This window comes from Stegostoma tigrinum, chromosome 25 (genome assembly GCF_030684315.1).
Source record: "Stegostoma tigrinum isolate sSteTig4 chromosome 25, sSteTig4.hap1, whole genome shotgun sequence".
Classification (NCBI taxonomy): domain Eukaryota; kingdom Metazoa; phylum Chordata; class Chondrichthyes; order Orectolobiformes; family Stegostomatidae; genus Stegostoma; species Stegostoma tigrinum.
Window position 1 is genome coordinate 41,560,133 of NC_081378.1, and position 20,787 is coordinate 41,580,919.

At 38.9% G+C, this 20,787-nt stretch overlaps 1 protein-coding gene across 4 annotated transcripts in view; it reads left to right on the top strand.

Annotated features, from left to right (window-relative positions):
• bpgm (2,3-bisphosphoglycerate mutase) overlaps positions 1 to 20,787 on the top strand; it is a 39,684-nt gene that overhangs the window by 15,181 nt on the left and 3,716 nt on the right. For all 4 annotated transcript variants that reach the window (XM_059654667.1, XM_059654668.1, XM_048554592.2 and 1 more), the window contains one exon: positions 7,932 to 8,573. In XM_059654667.1, coding sequence (XP_059510650.1) covers positions 7,976 to 8,573 — 598 coding nt within the window. In that variant the 5' untranslated portion in view covers positions 7,932 to 7,975. The remainder of the gene's footprint in view (positions 1 to 7,931; positions 8,574 to 20,787) is intronic.

Consider the following 20,787-nt stretch of genomic DNA (forward strand, 5'->3'; position numbering starts at 1 on the left):
CTGGTAACTGGCTATTCATGATGAAAGTGAGATGTGATATTGATAAGGGACGCTAATCTGAAAGAGTGGGGTACTATTTGCAGTTTTATATTATGGCAGTATGGACCTACAAATATCAGAAGAATACTGATTTTTCCTTGTGATATTTTCAAACCTCACTGTAAATTTTCTGACCTTTGAAGTCATAGAGCTGTACAGTATGGAAACAGACCCATGGATCTAAATCTTTCATGCTGATCAGATATCCTTAATTAATCTACTCCCGTTTACTAGCATTTGGCTAAAATCCCTCTAAATCCTTCCTATTCATATATCCATTTACATGCCTTTGTCTTGAGGAATATCTTAAGGACAGGGAGATACAGAGGTGTCTGGTAGGTGAGTGGAAAACGAGAGAGAGAGAGAGAGAGAAAATGTGTGTGAGAGTGCTCAGCATTGGAAGAATGAGCTAGTGGCATGGGAATACAGTGGTTATTAGGCTAGAGAAGATTAGAGATGGTGAGGAGCAAAAGCATAAAGAGATTTAAATTTGAGGTACTGGGAACTGGGTTAGTTAGCGAGGACAGAAAAACTTGGTGCCAGCTGGGTCAAGAGAACAGACCAACTCCTGTTTATTGAGCCAGTGGAATGGCCCAGAGTCTTAGGAACAGAGGAACAGGAATGGGTTATGTTGGCCCTTTGAGTCTGTTTCATCTTTTAATTAAAATCATGACAGGTTAATTGTAGCCTCAGTTCCACTTTCCCGTCAGCACCCCATGCCTTGACTCTTTTATCTAACAAAAATTCATTTAACCTTAACTAAACTGAAAAACTCAGCCAGTACTACTTTGTTGAGAAGGAAATTCGACACTCTAGGACTCTACAGTAGATAAGGGGAGCAAATGAAATTGTTAAGGCCGACCAGAGCTTGGCAGAACTTAAACTGCATTTCCATCAATGCAACAGGACTGACAGGTAAGGCAGATGATCTTGGGGCATGGTTGGGAACCTGGGCCTGGGATATCATAGCTGTTACAGAAACATGTTTCAGGGATGGACAGGACTGGCACTTTAATGTTCTAGGGTATCGATGCTTTAGGAAGGAAAGAAAGGCAGATAAGAGAGAAGTGGAGGTTGGTGTTTTTGGTTAGGGATAACATTATGACTATTTAGTGAGGATATTCCTGGGAGATTGTCCCATGAAGTTATAGGGGTGGAACTGAAAAATTAGAAAAGAATGATCACCTCAGGATCATATTATAGCACCCCCCCACCCCCCAATAACCACCAGGAAATTGAGAAACAAATATGTAAGAAGTTCTCATATCTGAATAACTAGAGAAAATAAGGCTCTGGCTCAAGAACGAGGAGAAATATATCCGGTATAGATAGCTGAGATCGAGTGAATCTTTCGGAGTATAAGGGCAGTAGGAAAATAACTAAAAGGGAAATTAGGACAGCAAAAAGGGGACATGAGATGACTTTGGCAAATAGAGTTGAAGAGAATCTAAAGAGAACCTATAAGTACATTAAGGGCAAAAGAGTAACTAGGGAGAAAGTAGGCCCCGAAAGATCAATAGGAGATCGAGCCGGTGAGGCAGCAGCAGTGATGAAAGTGGTAGTAGCCTCATGGTAATAGCCTCCTGGGTGCCCTAGCGATTGGAGGAGCCCCTGTATCATTGCAGAGATGGGACTTGGGACCCTTGAGATCTGGACTTTTCTTTTTCTCTTGCTTACCTTTTGGTTCCGTTAAATCTTTTAATTCTGGTTTTTGTAACCAAGTGGGTGCACGTGAATGGCAACTGTGCGCTTTTTGCTGTACTTAAAATCTACACTTAGTACATGTGATAAATAAATAAAATCTAAATCCAAAATGTGTGGAACCACAGGAGATCGGTAAGGTACTAAACAAATATTTTCCGTCAATATTGGAAGGACATGGAAGCTTGGGAACTTGGGGAAACAAATAGTTATGTCCTGAAAAGAGTTCATATTAACAGAAGAGGTGGTGCTGCTGGAAGTCTTGAAATACATAAAGGTAGATAAATCCCTGGGGACCTAGACCTAGAACCTAGAACAGTACAGGTCTTTTGGCCCACAGTGTTGTGCCGACCTAGCACCCTACTCTGTCTGATCTACCCTGCAACACTCTACATTTTACCATCATCCATGTGCCTACCCAAGAGTAACTTAAATGTCCCTAATGTATCTGACTCCACTACCACTGTCAGCAGTGACACATTCCACACACCCACCACTCTGTGTGAAGAACCTACCTCTGACGTCTCCCCATACCTTTCTGCAATCACCTTAAAACTGTGCCCCCTCAAAATAGTAATTTCCGCTCTGGGAAAAAGTCTGTAACTATCCACTCTATGCATCTCATCATCTTGTAAACCTCAATCAAGTCACCTGTCATCCTTCTTGGCTCCAGTGAAAAAAAACTCTAGCTCCCTCAACCTTTCCTCATGAGACCTGCCCTCCAGTCCAGACAGCATCCTGGTAAATCTCCTCTGCACCCTATCTAAAGCTTCCACATCTTTCCTATAATGAGGCGACCAGAACTGAATGCAAGGTTCTATAGAGCTGCAGCAAAACCTCACGGCTCTTAAACTCAATTCCCCTGCTAATGAAAGCCAACACACGATATGCCTTCTTAACAACCCTATCAACTCGGGTAGCAACTTTGGGGGATCTATGGACATGGACCCCAACATCCCTCTGTTCCTCCATACTGCCAAGAATCCTGCCATTAACCCTGTATTCTGCATCACAATTTGAATTTCCACAATGAATCACTTCACACTTTTCTGGGTTGAATTCCATCTGCCACTACTTTGCCCAGCTCTGCATCCTGACAATGTCCCTGATCGAGAGTTTTCCAGAACTTAGTGCGAAGCCAGGGAAGCGATTGCTAGCCCCCTTGCTGAGATATTTGTATCATTGACAGCCATGGGTGAGCTGCTGGAAGACTGGAAAGTGGCTAATATAGTGCCATTATTTTAAAAAGACTGTAAGGAAAAGTCAGACAACTATAGACCAGTAAGTCTTATGTCAGTGGTGACTAAGTTGTTGGAGGCGATTCTGAGGGAAATACATTTGGTAAAGCAAAGACTGATTAGGGATAGTCGACATGGCTTTGTGCATGGGAAATGGTGTCTCACTATTGATTGAGTTTTTTGAAGAGGTGACAAAGAAGATTGGTGAAGGCAGGGCGGTAGACGTCGTGCAAGTGGACTTCAGCAAGGCATTCAACAAGATTCCGCATGGCAGACTGGTTAGTAAGGTTAGATCACATGGGATCCAGGGAGAGCTAGCCAATTGGATACAAAATTGGTTTGAAGGTAGGAGCATAGGGTGATAGTAGACAGTTGCTTTTCGGACTGGAGGCCTTTGACCAACAGTGTACGACAAAGATTGGTGCTGGGTTTACTGACCAAAGTTGGTGGTGTATGGACAGTGCAGCAGGCTATCTGAGAGCACAACAGGACCTAGATCAGTTGGGACAGTGGGCAAGGAGTGGCAGATAGAGTTTACTTTAAATAAATGTTAGGCATTTTGGTATGCAAAACCAGGACAGGACTCATACAGTTAATAGTAGGACTCTGGGGACTGTTGCTGAACAAGGAGACGGGTGCATGTGCGTAGTTCCTTGAAAGTGGAGCTGCCGGTAGACAGGATAGTGAAGAAGACATTTGGTACGTTTGCCTTTATTGGTCAGTGCATTGAGTATAGAAGTTGGGAAGTCATGATATGGCAGTACAGGACATTGGTGAAGCCACTTTTGGAATACTGCATAAAATTCTTTTCCCTTTTTGTGGGAAAGATGTTAAACTTGAAAGAGTGCAGAAAAGATTTACGAAGATGTTACCAAGACTGGAGGGTTTAAGTTGCGGGAAGAGGCTGAATAGGCTAGGTTTTATTTTCCCCGGAACATCAGAGGCTGAGGGGCGACCTTGTATAGGTTTATAAAATCATGAATAGCCGAGTTTTTTTTCCTAGGGTGGCGGGGTGGCGGGTGGTGGTGGGATGGTGTTACGGTGGTGTGGAGTGTCCAAAACTAGAGGGCATAGTTTTAAAGTGAGAGGGGAAAAGTTTACAAAGACTTGAGGGCTAACATTTTCAACCAGAGAGTGGCCCACGTGTGGAATGAGCTGTAAGAGGAAGTGATAGAGGCAGGTGCAATTAAAAGGCATCTGGATGAGTATATAAATAGTAGGTGTTTAAGAGGGATATGGGCCAAATACTAGCAAATGGGAGTAGGTCAGATTGGGATGCCTGATCAACATGGACGAATTAGACTGAAGGATGTGTTTCCGTGTGTGTGACTCTTTGACTCTAACTCAGAGACAACAAGTTCTATTTGCCATTTTTTTATCTTAAAAATGTGTCCCCTGTTTTCAGTCTTGCCCACAAGAGGAAACATCCTCTTTTTATTCACCTCATCCAGTCCTCTCAAGATGTTGTACCTGTCATTAAGATCATCCCTTATTCTTCTCAATGTCAATGGGTATAGACCTAAACTTTTAAACATAACTTCATAATTCAACCCTTTTTATCCCAGGAATGAGCTGTGTGAGCCTTCCGTGTAATTCTTATAAAGCAAATTGCTTTTCTAAATAAGGAGACTAAAAATGTGCATACTTCAAATATGGCCTCGCCTGCAAAAGTCAAACTTTGCTACTTTTAGATTCCATTCCCCTTGCAATAAACAGCAATATTCCATTTGCCTTCTTAATCACTTTCTGAACGTGCAGTCTAACTTTTTTTTTTATTCATGTACCTGGACACCGGATCCCTCTGTACCTCCAGGTTCCATACGCTTAAATCATGTATGGCTTTTCTAATGTTCCTGCCAAAACGGACATAAAAACCTTTAAGATCATAAAACATTGGAGCAGGATTAGGTAATTTGGAATATAATGTTGGCTCCGCTGTTAGATAGTGGTTTTTAAGTTTCTGAACCTCAATCTCCTGCCTTCTCCCCATAACTTTTGATCCCTTTGCTAATCAAGTAACTATCTATCACTGTCTTAAATATACTCAATGACTTAGCCTCCACCGCCTTCTTCAGCAATAAATTCCATAGGTTCACCATCCTTTGCCAGAAGATATTCCTGCTCTTTTCAGTTCTAAAGAATCACCTCTTCACTCTGAGACTGCTCTACTCACTTCTAGTGGAAACATCTCCACATCTACTCTACCTCAGTATTCTGTAAATTTCAATGAGATTACTCCACCCCTCGTTCTAATTCTGAGTACTGGCCCAGAGTCCTCGTTGCACCTCATGATGTGCCCTTTGTCCCGGGGATTATTCTTGTAAACCTTCTCTGCACCCCTCCGAAGCCACCATAATACTCTTTAGATATGGATCCCAAAACTGCTCTCGATCTTCCAAATGTGGTCTGTCGAGAGTCATTTACAGCCTCAGTAGTACACCCATGCACTTGTATTCTAGCCATCTCAAGTTGAATGCTAATATTGCATTTACCTTCCTAACAACCAACTGAACCTGCATGTTAGCTTTAGGAAATTCTGAACTAAGCCCATTTGTACCTCAGATTTCTGAAGGCTTTTTCTATTTAGAAAATTGTCCAGACCTCCATTCTTCCTACCAAAATGCATAACTTCACTTTCCCACATCATATTCCATCTGCCACTTTTTTGTCCATTGTTGTGGCCTTTATTCTGTAGTCCCCCCACCTCCTTAGCAGTATCTCTCCCTCCATCTGTCTTTGTGTCATCTGTAAATGTATGATTTGAATTGTTGTGGTCCCAACAATGATCCCTTTGGAACTCTACTAGTGACTGGATGTGATTTCTGAAAAAGGACTTCTTTATCCCCACTCTCTGCCAAATGCCAGTCCACTAATTCTCTATCCATGCCAGTAGCTTACCCCTAACACCATAAGGTCTTATTTAGCAGCCTCCTGTGTAGCATCTTGTCAGAGGCCTTCTGGAAATCCAAATACAGTGGATCGCATCCACTAGCTCTCCTTTGACTAACATACTCATTACCACCTCAAAGAATTCCAATAGATTTGTCAGGCATGATCTCCCACGATGAAGCCATGTGGATCCAAATATTCACATTTATCCATGTTACGTTCTATTTGCTGGATATTTACTGATTTACTTAACAGGCCTATGTCCTTTTGTAGACCTTACCTCCTCTTCATAACATATTTTACCACCTATCTTTGTGTTTTTGGAAAACTTTGCTACCACACATTCATTCCCTTCATAAATAGTTGAAGACCCACTCATCACTTGGCGCTGTACCTGTGACAGTTTGCAAATATGTTACACCCTATGCCATGGCTTCCCAGAGTTTGGTCGTTAGCCAAACATACATCATGAGGTCCAAGTCAATGGTGGCTTCATTGCCTGTGACACATTTAAATCTTTGCATTTCTTTTAAACTTTGAACATGGGTGAAATGACTCAAGTTTGAGACTTGGCTTCTCTACAAGGGAAAAATGATTAGCCTTGCATGCTTGCTAGTACTCTTTTCTTTTACTGTCATCACTGAGGGGTTACACCAGACCTCCACTCACCAGTCTCCTTAAAAGTGTGCTATTGCAACTCAACTGCACCACTGTTTAACCTATCTTCCTTGTTCACTTTATCCAGCTCTGTCTTGATTCTGTCATTTATGCTTAAAACACTCGTCATGGACTCACACTTCTCCCTTTAAAATTAAAATTACAATTATATAATGTCATTATCTCTGTCAGTCAACGTTGTCTTTACCATCAATAATTGATTAATGTTGTCTTATTATTTAATGTAATAAATTTAACAGATAAACAAGTGAATATGTGAGTGAGCAGTATTAACCCTGAGGAAACTTGCCGCCCTGCCAGGGGTTAGAGCAGAGTTAATTGGGGATTTGGAGCAAAATTGGATGGATTCTTGAAGGAAACAAACTTAGGGAGTAGTGGGAATATGACATAGAAATGAAATTGGTTTAGAAACAAAAAGACTGCAGATGCTGGAATCCAAGGTAGGTGAACAGGAGGCTGGAAGAACGTAGCAAGTCATGCAGCATCTGGAGGAAAGGAGAAGTCAACGCTTTGAGTATTACCCTTCTTCAGGACTCAATTGACTGGATTTCTCTGCAGAGCATCAACATGTTTGTACATATTGTTTATATACCTTTTCATTTGACTATTCAGAAATTAATCACTGTGATTACAGTGCCTGAATCTGGCTTGAATTGTTTGCTTGAGAATGCATAGTAAACCAAAAGGTTCAAATTGCTGCATCTCTTTTCAAATATCCCTAAAAATTGTGATCAAGATTTCTTGGATTTGAGTAATTGATGAGCTTTATTTCAAAATAATTTGCTGTCATGAACATGATTGAAGAAAATATTATCTTTGTTAGAAACTAATTTTGTTCCTCTGTCAAGGCTTTCAGGTAACCATGAAATTTGAAATGTTTTATATCGAGTTAGACTTCAGATACTTTCTTTTATTGGTTGTGCGACATCATTTGATCATGTATTTGAATAGAAGTTGGCAGTACACATCCCTGTTTGACACTGCTGTTTCTGATAAGTTGGGTTAAGACCTGATTGGAAAAAGGAAATACCCTGCATTAGACAAGAGAGGTCTGATTTGAAAGTTTGATTTTTAGATTTTGCTATAGTGCATTCTGTTAATATGGATTATTTGCTTGTTACCTGCTAACAAGTATAACTTTAGATGAACAAGTAGCAGCAAGTGTTTTAACCATTTTGATTTGATCTGGAATGGTTAAATTTATTAAGTCAGCAGTAGTATTGATCATATGTTAGAATAACTATGTGGATCATGCTCCTATCTTTATGAAATTTGATAATTACTGTTCTTTTGAAATGCTTTTACTATGTTAGATGGTGATGTATCCATTCTGTAGTGAATACGCAACTGCGTAACTCTCAACAAATGATTTATTTTGTTTTGCAGAATTCTTTGATGCTGTGCTTATAAGTTAGCCACATTCGATCAATATGACATTCAAGCTGGTGTTGCTAAGACATGGTGAAGGTGCATGGAACAAAGAAAATCGATTTTGCAGTTGGGTTGATCAAAGGTTGACTCCCAATGGTATAAAAGAAGCCCAAACGTGTGGAAAGGTACTGAAAGAAGCCGGACTTGAATTTGATCTTGTGTTTACCTCTATTTTGAGCCGCTCCATTGAAACCTCATGGCTAGTTCTGCAGGAGATGGGGCAAGAATGGGTGCAAACTGAGAGCTCTTGGCGACTTAATGAGCGCCATTATGGAGCACTAATTGGTCTTAACCGAGCAGAGTTGGCTTCAATTCATGGAGAAGAGAAAGTTAAGCTTTGGAGAAGAAGTTATGATATCACTCCACCTCCTATTGATGAATCACATTCATATTTCGATGAAATTTACAATGATCGAAGATACAATTATTGTGATGTTGCAAAAGACAAGCTACCCAAAGCTGAGAGTTTGAAGGAGGTTCTTGATAGACTACTGCCATATTGGTATGATGTAATTGTGCCGGAAATAAAGAAAGGGAAATGCATTCTAATATCAGCACATGGAAACAGTGCCAGGGCTCTTCTTAAACATCTGGAAGGTAAAACAACATATCTATGGAATGTTTTTTTTATTTCCTTGCATCACAGTTTTAATGTTGTTGTAAAGTGTTGTGTTTTGCCATGAAATGTTGAAATGGACAGTTAAATTCTTGACCTCCATTTCAACTGGGTCTTTTTTGTGTGATAGAGTAGACAGGTGTGTTCTTTCACAGCAGCTGTATAGGACCCAGAGGAGCATATGGGAAAGAAAGAAATGAATTAGATAAGTCACTGATTTTGCTGAGCAATTTGGGAAATCCCATGCCCATGATAAAGCCAGAAAAGCTATAAAATAGATTGAGTAGGAATTCTTTTAAAGTTTTTAATGCGGTGATTTTCATCACATTTGTGCAGACACCCTGTGCGGGTACAATTCCCTAAATGGGCTTTGAGAATACTGTTGTTGGAAGAGGTCTCCCTTTGTCCACAACTGTTTGGCTTCTATAATTTAGTAAGGGCCATCATCAGGGGAGAGAAAAGTGCACAAGTAGTTGAAGGGGAACAAAATGGTGGCTGAAAATTCTTTCAAAAATTGCCTTAGGCATTTGTTTGGCACAACTTTCCCTTCCCCAAATTATTTATTGGCAGATTCGCTGGACTCAACATTGAGATTTGTTTGCTTTCTTTGAAAGTCTACCTGATACAATTCCTCCCATTTTATTCAAGCAACGCTTGCTTGTTTGATTTATAATTTGCTGAATTTAAAAACATGCGACTTGATCCTGTTATGAGCATCAAGTGACATGAATCTTGCTTATCAAATGTGAAATGTCATATTGCCTGAAGTTTTTCAAATATTATTGGGTAGGAAAGACCAAGGAATATTAACTCAAAGATATAACAGAAAAATATGCAGGAATTAAAACTATAATAAGGAGTAATTAGCCTGGACTTCAAAAGAGAATACTTGATCGACTTCATTGAAATCTTTGAAGTAGTAAGAGTAGACACTTGGTAATGCGATGGATGTAATACACTTGCATTTTCAAAAGACCTTCAATGAAGTACCACTTGGTTAACTTGTCGCAATGCAGAGAATGTGGAATCAGGGATTGTGTTGCATATTGGATGGCAAGTGGCCACAAGGTAAGGGTTGCTACTTAAACGGTCCACAAGCATTGCCCATTGTTGTTCACCATTTACAAAAGTAATTTAAATTCAGATGCAGATTTTCAAATCTGACACCAAATTACAGATACAACTGTTACCGAGGGTGGCTGTAATAAAATATAAGACACTTGTAAAATTACAGAATAGATGCATAATTCCAATAAGGTAAATGTGAGGTGGTACATTTTAATGGGAAGAGAATTCTTCTTGGAAAACAGGGATTAGTTTATGTCCTAACAGCGGTACAAAATATATTGGATTGCCTACCACTTAAAATCACTGTTTGTTTGATTTTCGGTGATCTGCCTGATTTAAATCCTTTTTTTGCACCATTACCTGAGATGTTATTCTACCCCTAAAAGCCTAAATGGGGCAGAGGAACAAGAAGATCTAGGATTCAAATACACAAGTTGTTCAAAATAGCAATGGTCAGTTAAGGCTATTGAAAGAAAAAGACTCATTTCTAGAGGAAAATAATTAAAACCTGGATATGTTCTGTAAGTTGTATACCATACTTGTCTACAGTTCTAATCTTCACATTATAAAAATCTAACAAGAGATTCTGGCAGATGTGCCAATAAGATTTACAAGAATGATACAACATTTGAAAGGTTGTAACTATCATAGTTGCTAGGGCTGTTCTCTAGAAAGAGAAGGTTGAGGGATGTCCTGTAGATCTCCTCAAGAATTTGAATGGGCTTGATAACATAGAAGAGGTTTCCACTTTTAATACCAACTCCAGGGCCATAATTGTCAAGTAGTTACTAATAAACCCAAGCAAGGAAATCAGAAGAAACTTTATCCTAACTATTCTGTGTTTAAAAATATTGGACTCTGGTTAGGAGTGGTTGAGATTTGTGTAAGATGCATCTAAGTGATAGCTAGATGTATGAGAGAAAAAAAGTAGAATATTATGCGGACGGGGTTAGTTAATGAGGCTTGGGATAAAGCTGAACAAAACAAATCAAGTAGGAATATTACTGGGTCACAGTAATGAAAATCAAAACACAGTTGTACTCCTCTCCTAATTTCTTTCTTGTTCAACACCAGAACACAATCCCACAGTTGCCAGCATCACCCATGAAGTCTTTGCTTAATGTATAAGCCCCACAGCTTATTGCAAGTTCGTCAGTCATCAGGTAAAAGGCTTAGCCTAGACCTGCAGTGCTGAACATGTACATTCCACTAGTGTCACTGGATCTATTTGATTTTCTTTTCGCTCTCTGGTTTGGAGACATAAAGCAATTGCAGTACCATTGCAGTACATAAGGCCAACTTTTGTCATGCCCAACTTTGTATTGCATAATTTATTTTCTGGTTTATAAAGGTTGACTGGTTTGCTGGAATCCTTATCTTAAAATGTGTTTTTCTAAGCTCTGATCTGTTAAAAAATACATTGTACAAAGGATATGCCATAGAGCATGTGTTACAGATAGATTGAAATGAACTTTGTGACATTTAGAAATGGAAGAACATCCAAGGCCATACTTGCAACTCCTTGCTTTATTAATAGCAGTTTGCAGGAGTGTAGGCAGACTGCAGTTAACCTGTCGATATGAGATAAGCCCATAAATCTAATCCTCTGTTCTATCAGGATAAACTGCAGTGCTTATTATTAAATATCTTTTAAAAACAGAATTCTTTAACATGTATAATTTATCAAAAACACTAAGCTGATTATCCCTAGTGCCACTTCAGCAGCACTATCCCCTCTTTTGTCTTAAAGTTCTAACAAATGTCTCAAAATGAATGTGACCTTATCTGACATTCTGGACAGAACTACAGTATTAGTCATTAAACTAAAGTCTGGATTTCCTGCTTCGATGAATCTTGAGAAACAAATTGCATAGCAATTTTGGAAAAACACTGGACTTTTCTGAATGTAGCTTAATTTATTCCACTCTCACTTGAAAATATAGTAGGGCATATCTGCTGATTAATTTCTGATCTGATTTGCAAATATTGGTTGCAGTGTTTGTTTAAATAACTTCAAATTCTTGTTTGGTAAAAATATTAGTTTGGACCATCCTGAGAAGGTTATGAAGCACTATAAATTTTTATTTTAAATCTTCCTCAATGAGCATCAGAATAATTGTTAACTCCATACAGCTTACTAAACATATACGATACCTAGATGAAACATTGCAGGAATTACAGCAAAATAAGAATGGAATATCTATTTTTCATATCAGCCATTCATACAGTTTGTTTTAATGTGTACTTGTTAAACTGGCAAGATATCATTATACTAAAATGTACAGTATGATGCCTTTTTTAGTACTGAAAAATTTGCAGTAGATTTCTGGATCTTCAATCTTTTGCATACCAACACTGGTCTGGCCAGCATCATTGATTAGTGCCCTATTCACCATCATAAACACCCTGTTCACACCCTTCCCCCAGCAATGTGTACCATATGCAAGATGCACCGCAGCAACTCAACTAGAATTCTTCAAACATACCTTCTAAACCCATGACCTTTACTACCTATTTAAGAACAGCAGATATATGGGAATGCCACCACCAGCAAATTCTACTCCAAGCTCTAAACCACCCTGATTGGAAATATATTACCGTTCCTTCACTGCAGCTAGATCCAAATTCTGAAAACCCCTTCCTGATGATAATTTTGAATGGACTATAGCTGTTCTGAAGGGAATTTGGGGGTGAGTAACAAGCATCGGCCCAGTTGGCAATTTCCACATCCCATGAAAGACTAGAACATTTTTAACAGGCGTTGGAGGAAGTGAAAAGGCACTGGTGTATTGAACGTAGCATTGACACATGAAGCTTCAGAAACAAAATTAAGATAACCTAAGAAAGGTTGCTATGTCCCTAACTGTGGAGACAGCAGTATAAAATGTTGCACCTTCAGATAACCCCATTTAGAAGCATCAGTATCAAGGTCAAATGATAGTGGCAGAACCTATTATTTTATCCATGAATAGGGCAGAATCTGCAACAAGCACTCTCCAGTAGGCAGAAAGTATCTCATCAATGCACTTAGCAGTGCATTTCACTAAAGAAAACATCAGCATGTAGCTATCCACCCTAAAGAGTTCACAGAATTAGCAGACTGGATGAAACATTGAGCACAAGTGAGCAATAACAGATGAAGGAGAAAGAGGAAATATCTCACCAAGGGCGGAGATAAGTCCCTTCAATAGATACAGAAATAAGGGATTGCGTCACCTTTTGTAAGTTATACATTTTGGAGGTTGTGCAACATGCAGCAATAAATTTGAAGCACTTTGTGACTTAGATGATTGGAAATTATGCAGTGTTAGGAACACACATCTATGGATTTTGAGAATTTAGAATAGGGAACAGTTTCAATATTATCTAGGTTGAAAGGGAATTTATCCTGTGATTTCTTGGAAATGACAAGTTAAAAGGAGAACCAACATGCTATCTCCCTCAGCCATAAAGGAATAATCTTAAAGCAAAATGGGTCAAAATGTTCTTTACTCCTGAAAAAATTTCAAACATTAGAATTCTGGTTTCCTATCCAAATCCAAAATCTGGTTTCAAGACCTGATGTCATCCTGTAACTATCAACAATCGAATGTCATCAACAGGAAATAAAAGGAACTAGAAGAAGTCAACCCATTCTAACTTCTGAATTCAAGCCTTTGGCCTACAGGGTTCCTTCTTTTGTCTTTTTCTTTCAACTCCATAATACTGCTGCAGAGTTCTCATCTTGTCTGTGTACAAATTTGTACGTGTGGTATTAAGGGAATATATTTTCTGTCTGCATTGTATCTTTAGTCACTTGTTTTAAGAATAAGAGATAACAAAGTGTAAAGCTGGGTGAACACAACAGGCCAAGCCGAGCAGAAAACCTGATATTTCGGGCCTGGACTTTTCATTAGAAATGGGGGGTGGGGGAGAGGGTTCTGAAATAAATGGGGAAAGGGGGGAGGCGGATCGAAGATGGATCGAGGAGAAGATAGGTGGAGAGAAGACAAAAAAAGTTAGAGGCGGGGATGGAGCCAGTAAAGATGTGTAGGTGGAGAGGTAGGGAGGGGATAGGTCAGTCCGGGGAGGATGGACAGGTCAAGGGGGCAGGATGAGGCCGCCTCTTTAACTTGTCTGTCTCCTCTCTACCTATCTTCTCCTCTATCCATCTTTGATCTGCCTCCCCCTCTCACCCTATTCATTTCAGAACCGTCTTCCCCCTCCCCCATTTCTGATGAAGGGTCTGGGCCCGAAACATCAGCTTTTCTAGTCCTAAGAAGCTGCTTGCCCTGCTGTGTTCATCCAGCTGTACACTTTGATATCTCGGATTCTGCAGCATCTGCAGTTCTTGTTATCTCTGTTTAAAGAATAAATTTGTTCTCAATGAAAAATTATTATTGAGTTTGTTGAAGAAACCTGGCAAAATCTCTTCTTCTAGACAACAGTATTGAAGCAAAATAAACTGACCATTTTGTTGATAAAATAAAACATTTGCGTGCTTGGTATGGTTTGTGAGTAATGGGGCTAGATTAACAGCACTTCTGCTAGAGTCACAACGTCATACAGCCTTATGAACAAAGTTGTTCAAAACTCATTGATAATGTGGTTCTTGAAATACTTCTGTTTTCTGGAGGGTTCTTGCACATTCTGTCTCATACTTGAGAGGAGAAAAGGAAACAATTTGGAACATGTCTTTAAATTATTGAAATGTCTTCAGCAAATAGATGTAATGCCGTTGTTGAGATTGATTTGATTGTGTTCATTCATTGTGTGAGAGACAGGAAAATTAAGTGTGGACAAACTTAAGCTGACATGGACTCACTTCAAAGATAGGCAACTTTATCATTCTGTTAACTCAGCTACACATTCTATTAACTCAAACCATTTCTCCTGAAGAAGTCGTATCACACCTGAAAGGTTAACGTTGTTCCTCTTCACAGATACTACCAAACCTATTCAGTTTCTCCAGAATTTTGTTTTTTTAATTCGGATTTCTCGCATCAACGGTATTTTGCTTTTATTTCTTTGCATCTCCTTTTTTTTTTGACAGTTATCTTCAATCCATGTCCCTGATTACTGTGACCCTCTTCAAGCCAAATGGTTTTTAACTTATTCTATTAAAATTTACTCTATTAAAACCCTTCAAAGTCTTGAGGACCTCATTAGCTGTCTGCTTAATAGCTGCATTTCCTCGCTATTATTCCTCACTCTGCACCCTTTCCAAGTCCTTTACATTCATCCACGTGTTACTTAGAATTTGACACATTGTACAGAATCTGCGCCTCCTGAAGAGTGGTGAGGAAAGTGGTAGGAAGGGACTATAATTGGGATTCAGGAGTTACCCACTGCTTTCCTGCCACCACAGGAAACTGAGTGAGAAGGCTAAAGCTTAACCATCCTATCCTGTCTCATACTACAATCAACTGAGGCATTTAAAAGCCTCATCCCGCCTGCGATGTGCTGCATGTACTACAGCCCCTGGTGGATAAGGAAGTCAACCTGCTCAACTGGTAAACCAGTGTGGACAGACTGTCAGTTTGGAGATAGGATGGTGAGGGAAGGGGAAAGAAGTTGTTTCCTCAGTCTGCATAATTTATGTAAGACTATGGAACTGGACCCATGCATGGGGCAGAGTGCGAAGAGACAATCCCCCTTTTCGTTTGCTTCCAACCTTCTTGTACTCCTTTCTGCACAGCCTCCAATCCCAAAAATCTTCCTCACCCCAAACATTACCTACTTTTATTGCAATGATCCTCTGTCCTAGGCTTCAGTGAAATGGTATTCTGGCTTGACACTGCAGACCTCTGGAGCTATGTACCTCTGGCTGGTAACTCTGTGTGGGCAGACATTCCTGCTGCCAGATCCTAATTCTAGCAGAGATTCCTGCCAAACCCATTCACCTGCTTGATTAAAGGAAGATCTGCAGGCCTTCCATCCTTGGGCTGCAAGGTATCCTCCAAGAAACTCTCTTCATGCAAATCAAGACATAGCATGCAGTGAAAGATGCTGTGCCAAGTATCTAGTAGACTAGGATTTTATCAGCTTGTATTATAATGTACAAGACTTTCCTGATTTTCCTCAGGCCGCACTGTGCTTCTTTAAAGTGTGTCGGTGTCAACTGATGCTCATTTGTAGCACTCTTGACTCTGAGTCAAGAGGTTGCGGATTTGAGTCCCGTGTCAAGATTTAGAAGCTTAGAAATCTAAACTGACATTCCAGTAAAGTATTTAGGATGTAATGTTGTGGTAGTGATATCTTACCAATTCGACTTTGTCAGAGATGAAAGGGGAATTATCCCAACATTATTTTGTGGGGTTCCTACCGAAATTGGTTGCCTTGTTTCCTAACATTAAAGCAGTAATTGCATTACAGAGAAGACATTGCATGTAAAGTGGTTTGAGCCTTCTGGTGCTCAAACAAGATGATATGTAAATGCTAGTCCTTCCGTTCAAAACGATACCATTGTTATTATTTATCTTTAGCCTTGCTTCCAAAATACATCATTTATGAAATTTATATTTTATAACATTCATGGAATTATTGCAGTCTAGAAAGAGTCCATCCCACCCATTGTGTAAATGTCAGCTTTCTGCAAGAACAGCTTGCTTGCTGGTTCCCTGTAATTTTTGTAATTTCAGATAATTATCCAATTCTCTTTTGAAGGTTTTAATTGAATCTCAAACATATACACTGTCAAGCGGAGCATTCCAAATCCCAACACTTTGCTGTTTGAGAAAGAAATTCTCATGTTACCATTGCTTCTTATTTTGCTTCTTTTGCTCAACCTCTTAAATTGGTGTCTTCTGATTGTTGAGCCTTCTGTTAATGGAAATAATTTTCCCCTACCTACCCTGTCCTGACATCTAATGATTTTAAATGATCAAGTGATCCTCTCCTCATATTCGTTTCTTCCAGTTGAAAAGTCCCAGCTTCTCCAGTCTGTTCACATTGGTTAAGTTACACTTCCCTGAACCATTCTCTTAAATCTTTGCTGTAACATCAACTAATGCCTTCACATCTTCTATAATAGTGATGCCTACAATTGGACTCAATATTCAAGTTGGGGCTGGACTAGTGATTTTATACAGGTTCTTCATACCTGCTCATTTTTATACCTTGTTTCCCCATTTATAAAATCTGTGATCTTGTAAACCTTGCCAGCCACTTTCGTAACCTCCCTGGCCACCTTCAGTGATTATTGCGCGTGTGTCCCCATGTCACTTTGCACTGAGAATCACTTTAGAATTATACCCTTTGTTTTACATTGTCTCAGTCTTCCAAACAAAGTAAATAACTTCTTGCTTCACTGCATTAAATTTCATCTGTCACTCATCTGACATTCCACCAGCTTGTTGACTTCTCTTCGAGCTTAATAGAACTTCTACATTTTGTGCCATTGAGTCATAGAACTCTACAGCATAGAAAGAGGCCCTTCAGCCCATCAAATCTGCACCAGTCAAAAACAGCCACCTATTGTAATGCCATTTTCCAGCACTTGACCCATAGTCTTGTAAGGTAGGGCTGCTCTCTCATTAGAAGTTTGAACCCAAGGGTCAAAGGCCAAGGTTAAGAAAACAATACCTTCATGGCAGCCTCAGCTAGTTCAGGAATTGAAACTGCGCTGTTGGTGTTCCTCTGCTTCCTAAACTAGCTATCCAGCCAACTGAGCTGTTGGAACATTGTCACCTGCAATTTCTTTTTGTTTATTCATTCATTCATGGGATGAGGGCATCACTGGCTAAGCCAGCACTTACTACCTCTCCCTAATTTCCCTGTGAGCAGTCAAGAGTCAACTACATTGCTGAGAGTCTGGAGTCACGTGGCCAGACCAGGTGAGGATGGCAGTTTCCTCCCCTAGAGGGCATTTCTGAACTAGATGGGGTTTTCCTAACAAAAGACAATGGTTTTGTGGTAATCATTAGACTCTTAATTCCAGATTTTTAATAAATTCAAACTCCACCATCTGCCATGGCACGATTTGAACCTGGGTCCCCAGAATATGATGGGGTCTCTGGATTAACAGTCCTTTGATAATACACGAGGTTGTTGTCTCTCTCATTTATGGAACTGCACCCTCTACTCCAAATTCTTGGTCATTCGTCCAGATCACATACGTAGTGGTCCCGTTACCAACCCTAGAAAAGCCCTTTAAGAAGCCCTACAATATATCTCCCTCTGTTACCTTTTTACACCTTTTTTACATTTTTACTTGATATCCTTGCTGTTGCCTTTTATTCAATGTGTTTCAAATTACTGACAAGCCTATTATGTAACACTATATTAAATTTTTTTTGAAAGTTCACATACACTACAAGAACATTATGACTGCAGGGGAGGCAATGGCTGAGTAGTATTATTGCTGGACTGTTAGTCAAGAGACCTAGGTAATGTTCTGGGGATCAAGATTCGAATCCTGCCACTGCAGATAGAGAAATTTGAATTTTAAAAAAAATCCAGAACTAAAAATCTAACAATTATCATGAATCCATTGTCGATTGTTGGAAAATAAATTTTGGTTCATTAGCATCCTTTAGGGAAGGAAACTGCCATCTGTACCTGGTCTAGCCTACATGTGACTTCAGACCCAAAGCAATGTGGTTGACTCTTCACTGCCCTCTGGGCAATAAATGCTGCCTAGCCAGTGACACCCATATCCTGTGAATAAATGTTTAAAAAATTGACCCTGTCTGTTATTTCTTCAAAAAAATCTTGAGTTAATGTGCTTTTCTTTCCTTAATTAATTTACACTATCCAACAGACTGTTAATTTTGTATCAATTATTGTTTCTCTGCATTAAATTTCATCTATCACATCTGCCCTCTTGACGTCTGCTACTATCCTATACACTGTTTATTAAATATCCATGTTATTTGTCATCCCCAGTATTTGAAGTTATGCCCTCGAGAGCCAAGTCCATGAATCTAAGAGGGCAGGAGTTCTAATAATGACCCCTATGGGACACCACTGTATAATTCATTCCTGACTGATCAAAAAGTTGTGAGCCACTGCTTTCTGCTTCATAGAAAATGTTACATCCATAGCACTACTGCCACTTTTAATCCCGTCAACTTCAACTGCTAGTCCTGAAGCAAGAGATGTTCATTAAATTAATATAAACAAATCCACTGCTGATTTGCAGTATTTAACCTTAGTTTATGTTATAGAGTATGGGATTCAAATAGTTGGTCAAACATTAGAATATTCCTCGTTCCGTTTGTCTTTTTCTAGTCAGTAGAAAGGAAATATAGATGTACCAACTATTTGAAAAGTTGCTACATTATCCTGAATTTTATTTTTTCATTGTTTTGTTTGTGAGATGTTGTTGTGCCCATTCACTATTTTAATTAAGTACAAAGTTAGGGGTGAAAATGTCATCAGCCTGACCTGCAGTAGACCTGTGTGTGTCAGGAGAATTAGAGATTGCCAAAGAAGCGCAACCTTCACTTCCTACTACTAGAGGGAATATGGTCAATGCATAGTGTGTTAACTCCTTAGCCTGACTCTGCTAGTAAGAAACACTCCTTTTTCAGTCACTGAAGACTCTCTCCACCTCCAAATTAGTTCGATAATCAGTCAGATGTGTCTTTAAATAGAGCATTTTAATTTTGTGCTTGAAAATGTAACTTCTAGATTTATAAACATATATCACTTGCCATTATTGTTCTCAGTTTCTACTCCTCTGTCACCTTTCTATACTATTCTGTGAGATAGACAGTTATTGCTATTAAACTCTTGGAGCTTTTCAGTATAGTATACTTGACATTTTCTTTTTTCTGAATTATATGTACTTCCTGTTTTATATTTATAAACAGGAGAGTTGCATTGGTATATTACATTGGTTATTTGGTATTATCACACAGCCTGTATTTTAAGCACTGACGCTTTGTTGTAGCTTTAATTTTAAATTGTCCTGTCACTGAAAATTTTTAATCATTCTGCAGAGAAAAGTTGTGATATTTAGTGTGTTCTAATAATGTCTAGTGTGTTTTATAGAGTAGTATCAGATGATGAAATTTAAGCCATTCTTTCAACATTAGTGTTTTATATTTAATCAAGAACAAGCAAAAGCTTGAAATTAAGTTTACGGGCTATTTTTAAATACCTTTATATGGTTTTGCAACAGTTGGTTTGTTCTGGCAGGCTTAACACTGATGGACAGTTTAATAAAATATGGCATTTAAGGCATGTATGTTTGATTGATATGCATATCTATGAAATTCACATTACACAATTTTTAAACCTTTCAGGTGTCCATTTTCTGTATCTTTGAATACAAAAAATATGTTTGTTGCAATTCCAAAAATTGCATAAAGGTATTGAATAATAGGGAACTTTATTTTTCTTAATTTAAAAAAAATTGCCTTCATCAGCTTCATAAATAGAAATTAGCTGATTAAATTCTTATCCTAATTAAGTCACTGATATATTGTACCTTCTTTCAAAATGATTAGATTCTCACTTGTTGGAGATGTGAATGCCAAGTAAAGCCTGTGGCATGCATGTTACTTAATGCAGCAAGTGTGGTAAGATACAGCGAAATACTTCACTCATCCCTCCAATAAACTCAACATGACTCTCACTTATCCAAAAAGAAAGTAAAATTCAGCCAAGAGTGCAATACTTAATATCTGAATTGGTAGCAAAATGGGGTTGAGGAACATATCAGCCATGGTCCAATGGTAGAGCAGACTCAATGGGCCAAATGGCTTAATTAAACTCCTGTGTTTTATGGTCTTATGGAGAATTGATATTTCACATCTGTAAAGTTAATTTTCAGTGCTAGAGAGGTATCTGGTGTCATTAAAGACTTGTCATCCTTTTTTCCAAAAAAAAAGCCTTGAAATGGACATATCTTAACTCAGTGAGATTCTGCTGTTGTCCAACTTCTGGAAGGGTAATTCAGTCAGTAACATCTGTAGTTCTTATTTGTTGTGTATTTGTCCTCTTTGAACTATGTGCTTATTTATAAAGATCATAATGAATAAACCCTTAACCCCACACTCAGCATGTACCTCTGTTTGTTTGATTATGCTGCCTTGGTGGCTGCAGTTATGTGTAACTACAGAGCTAATGGAAACAAAATATTTGGGTACACAAGTTTTAAGATAGTGTTTCCAGTCTTGACTAGATTAGTATAAGTTAACC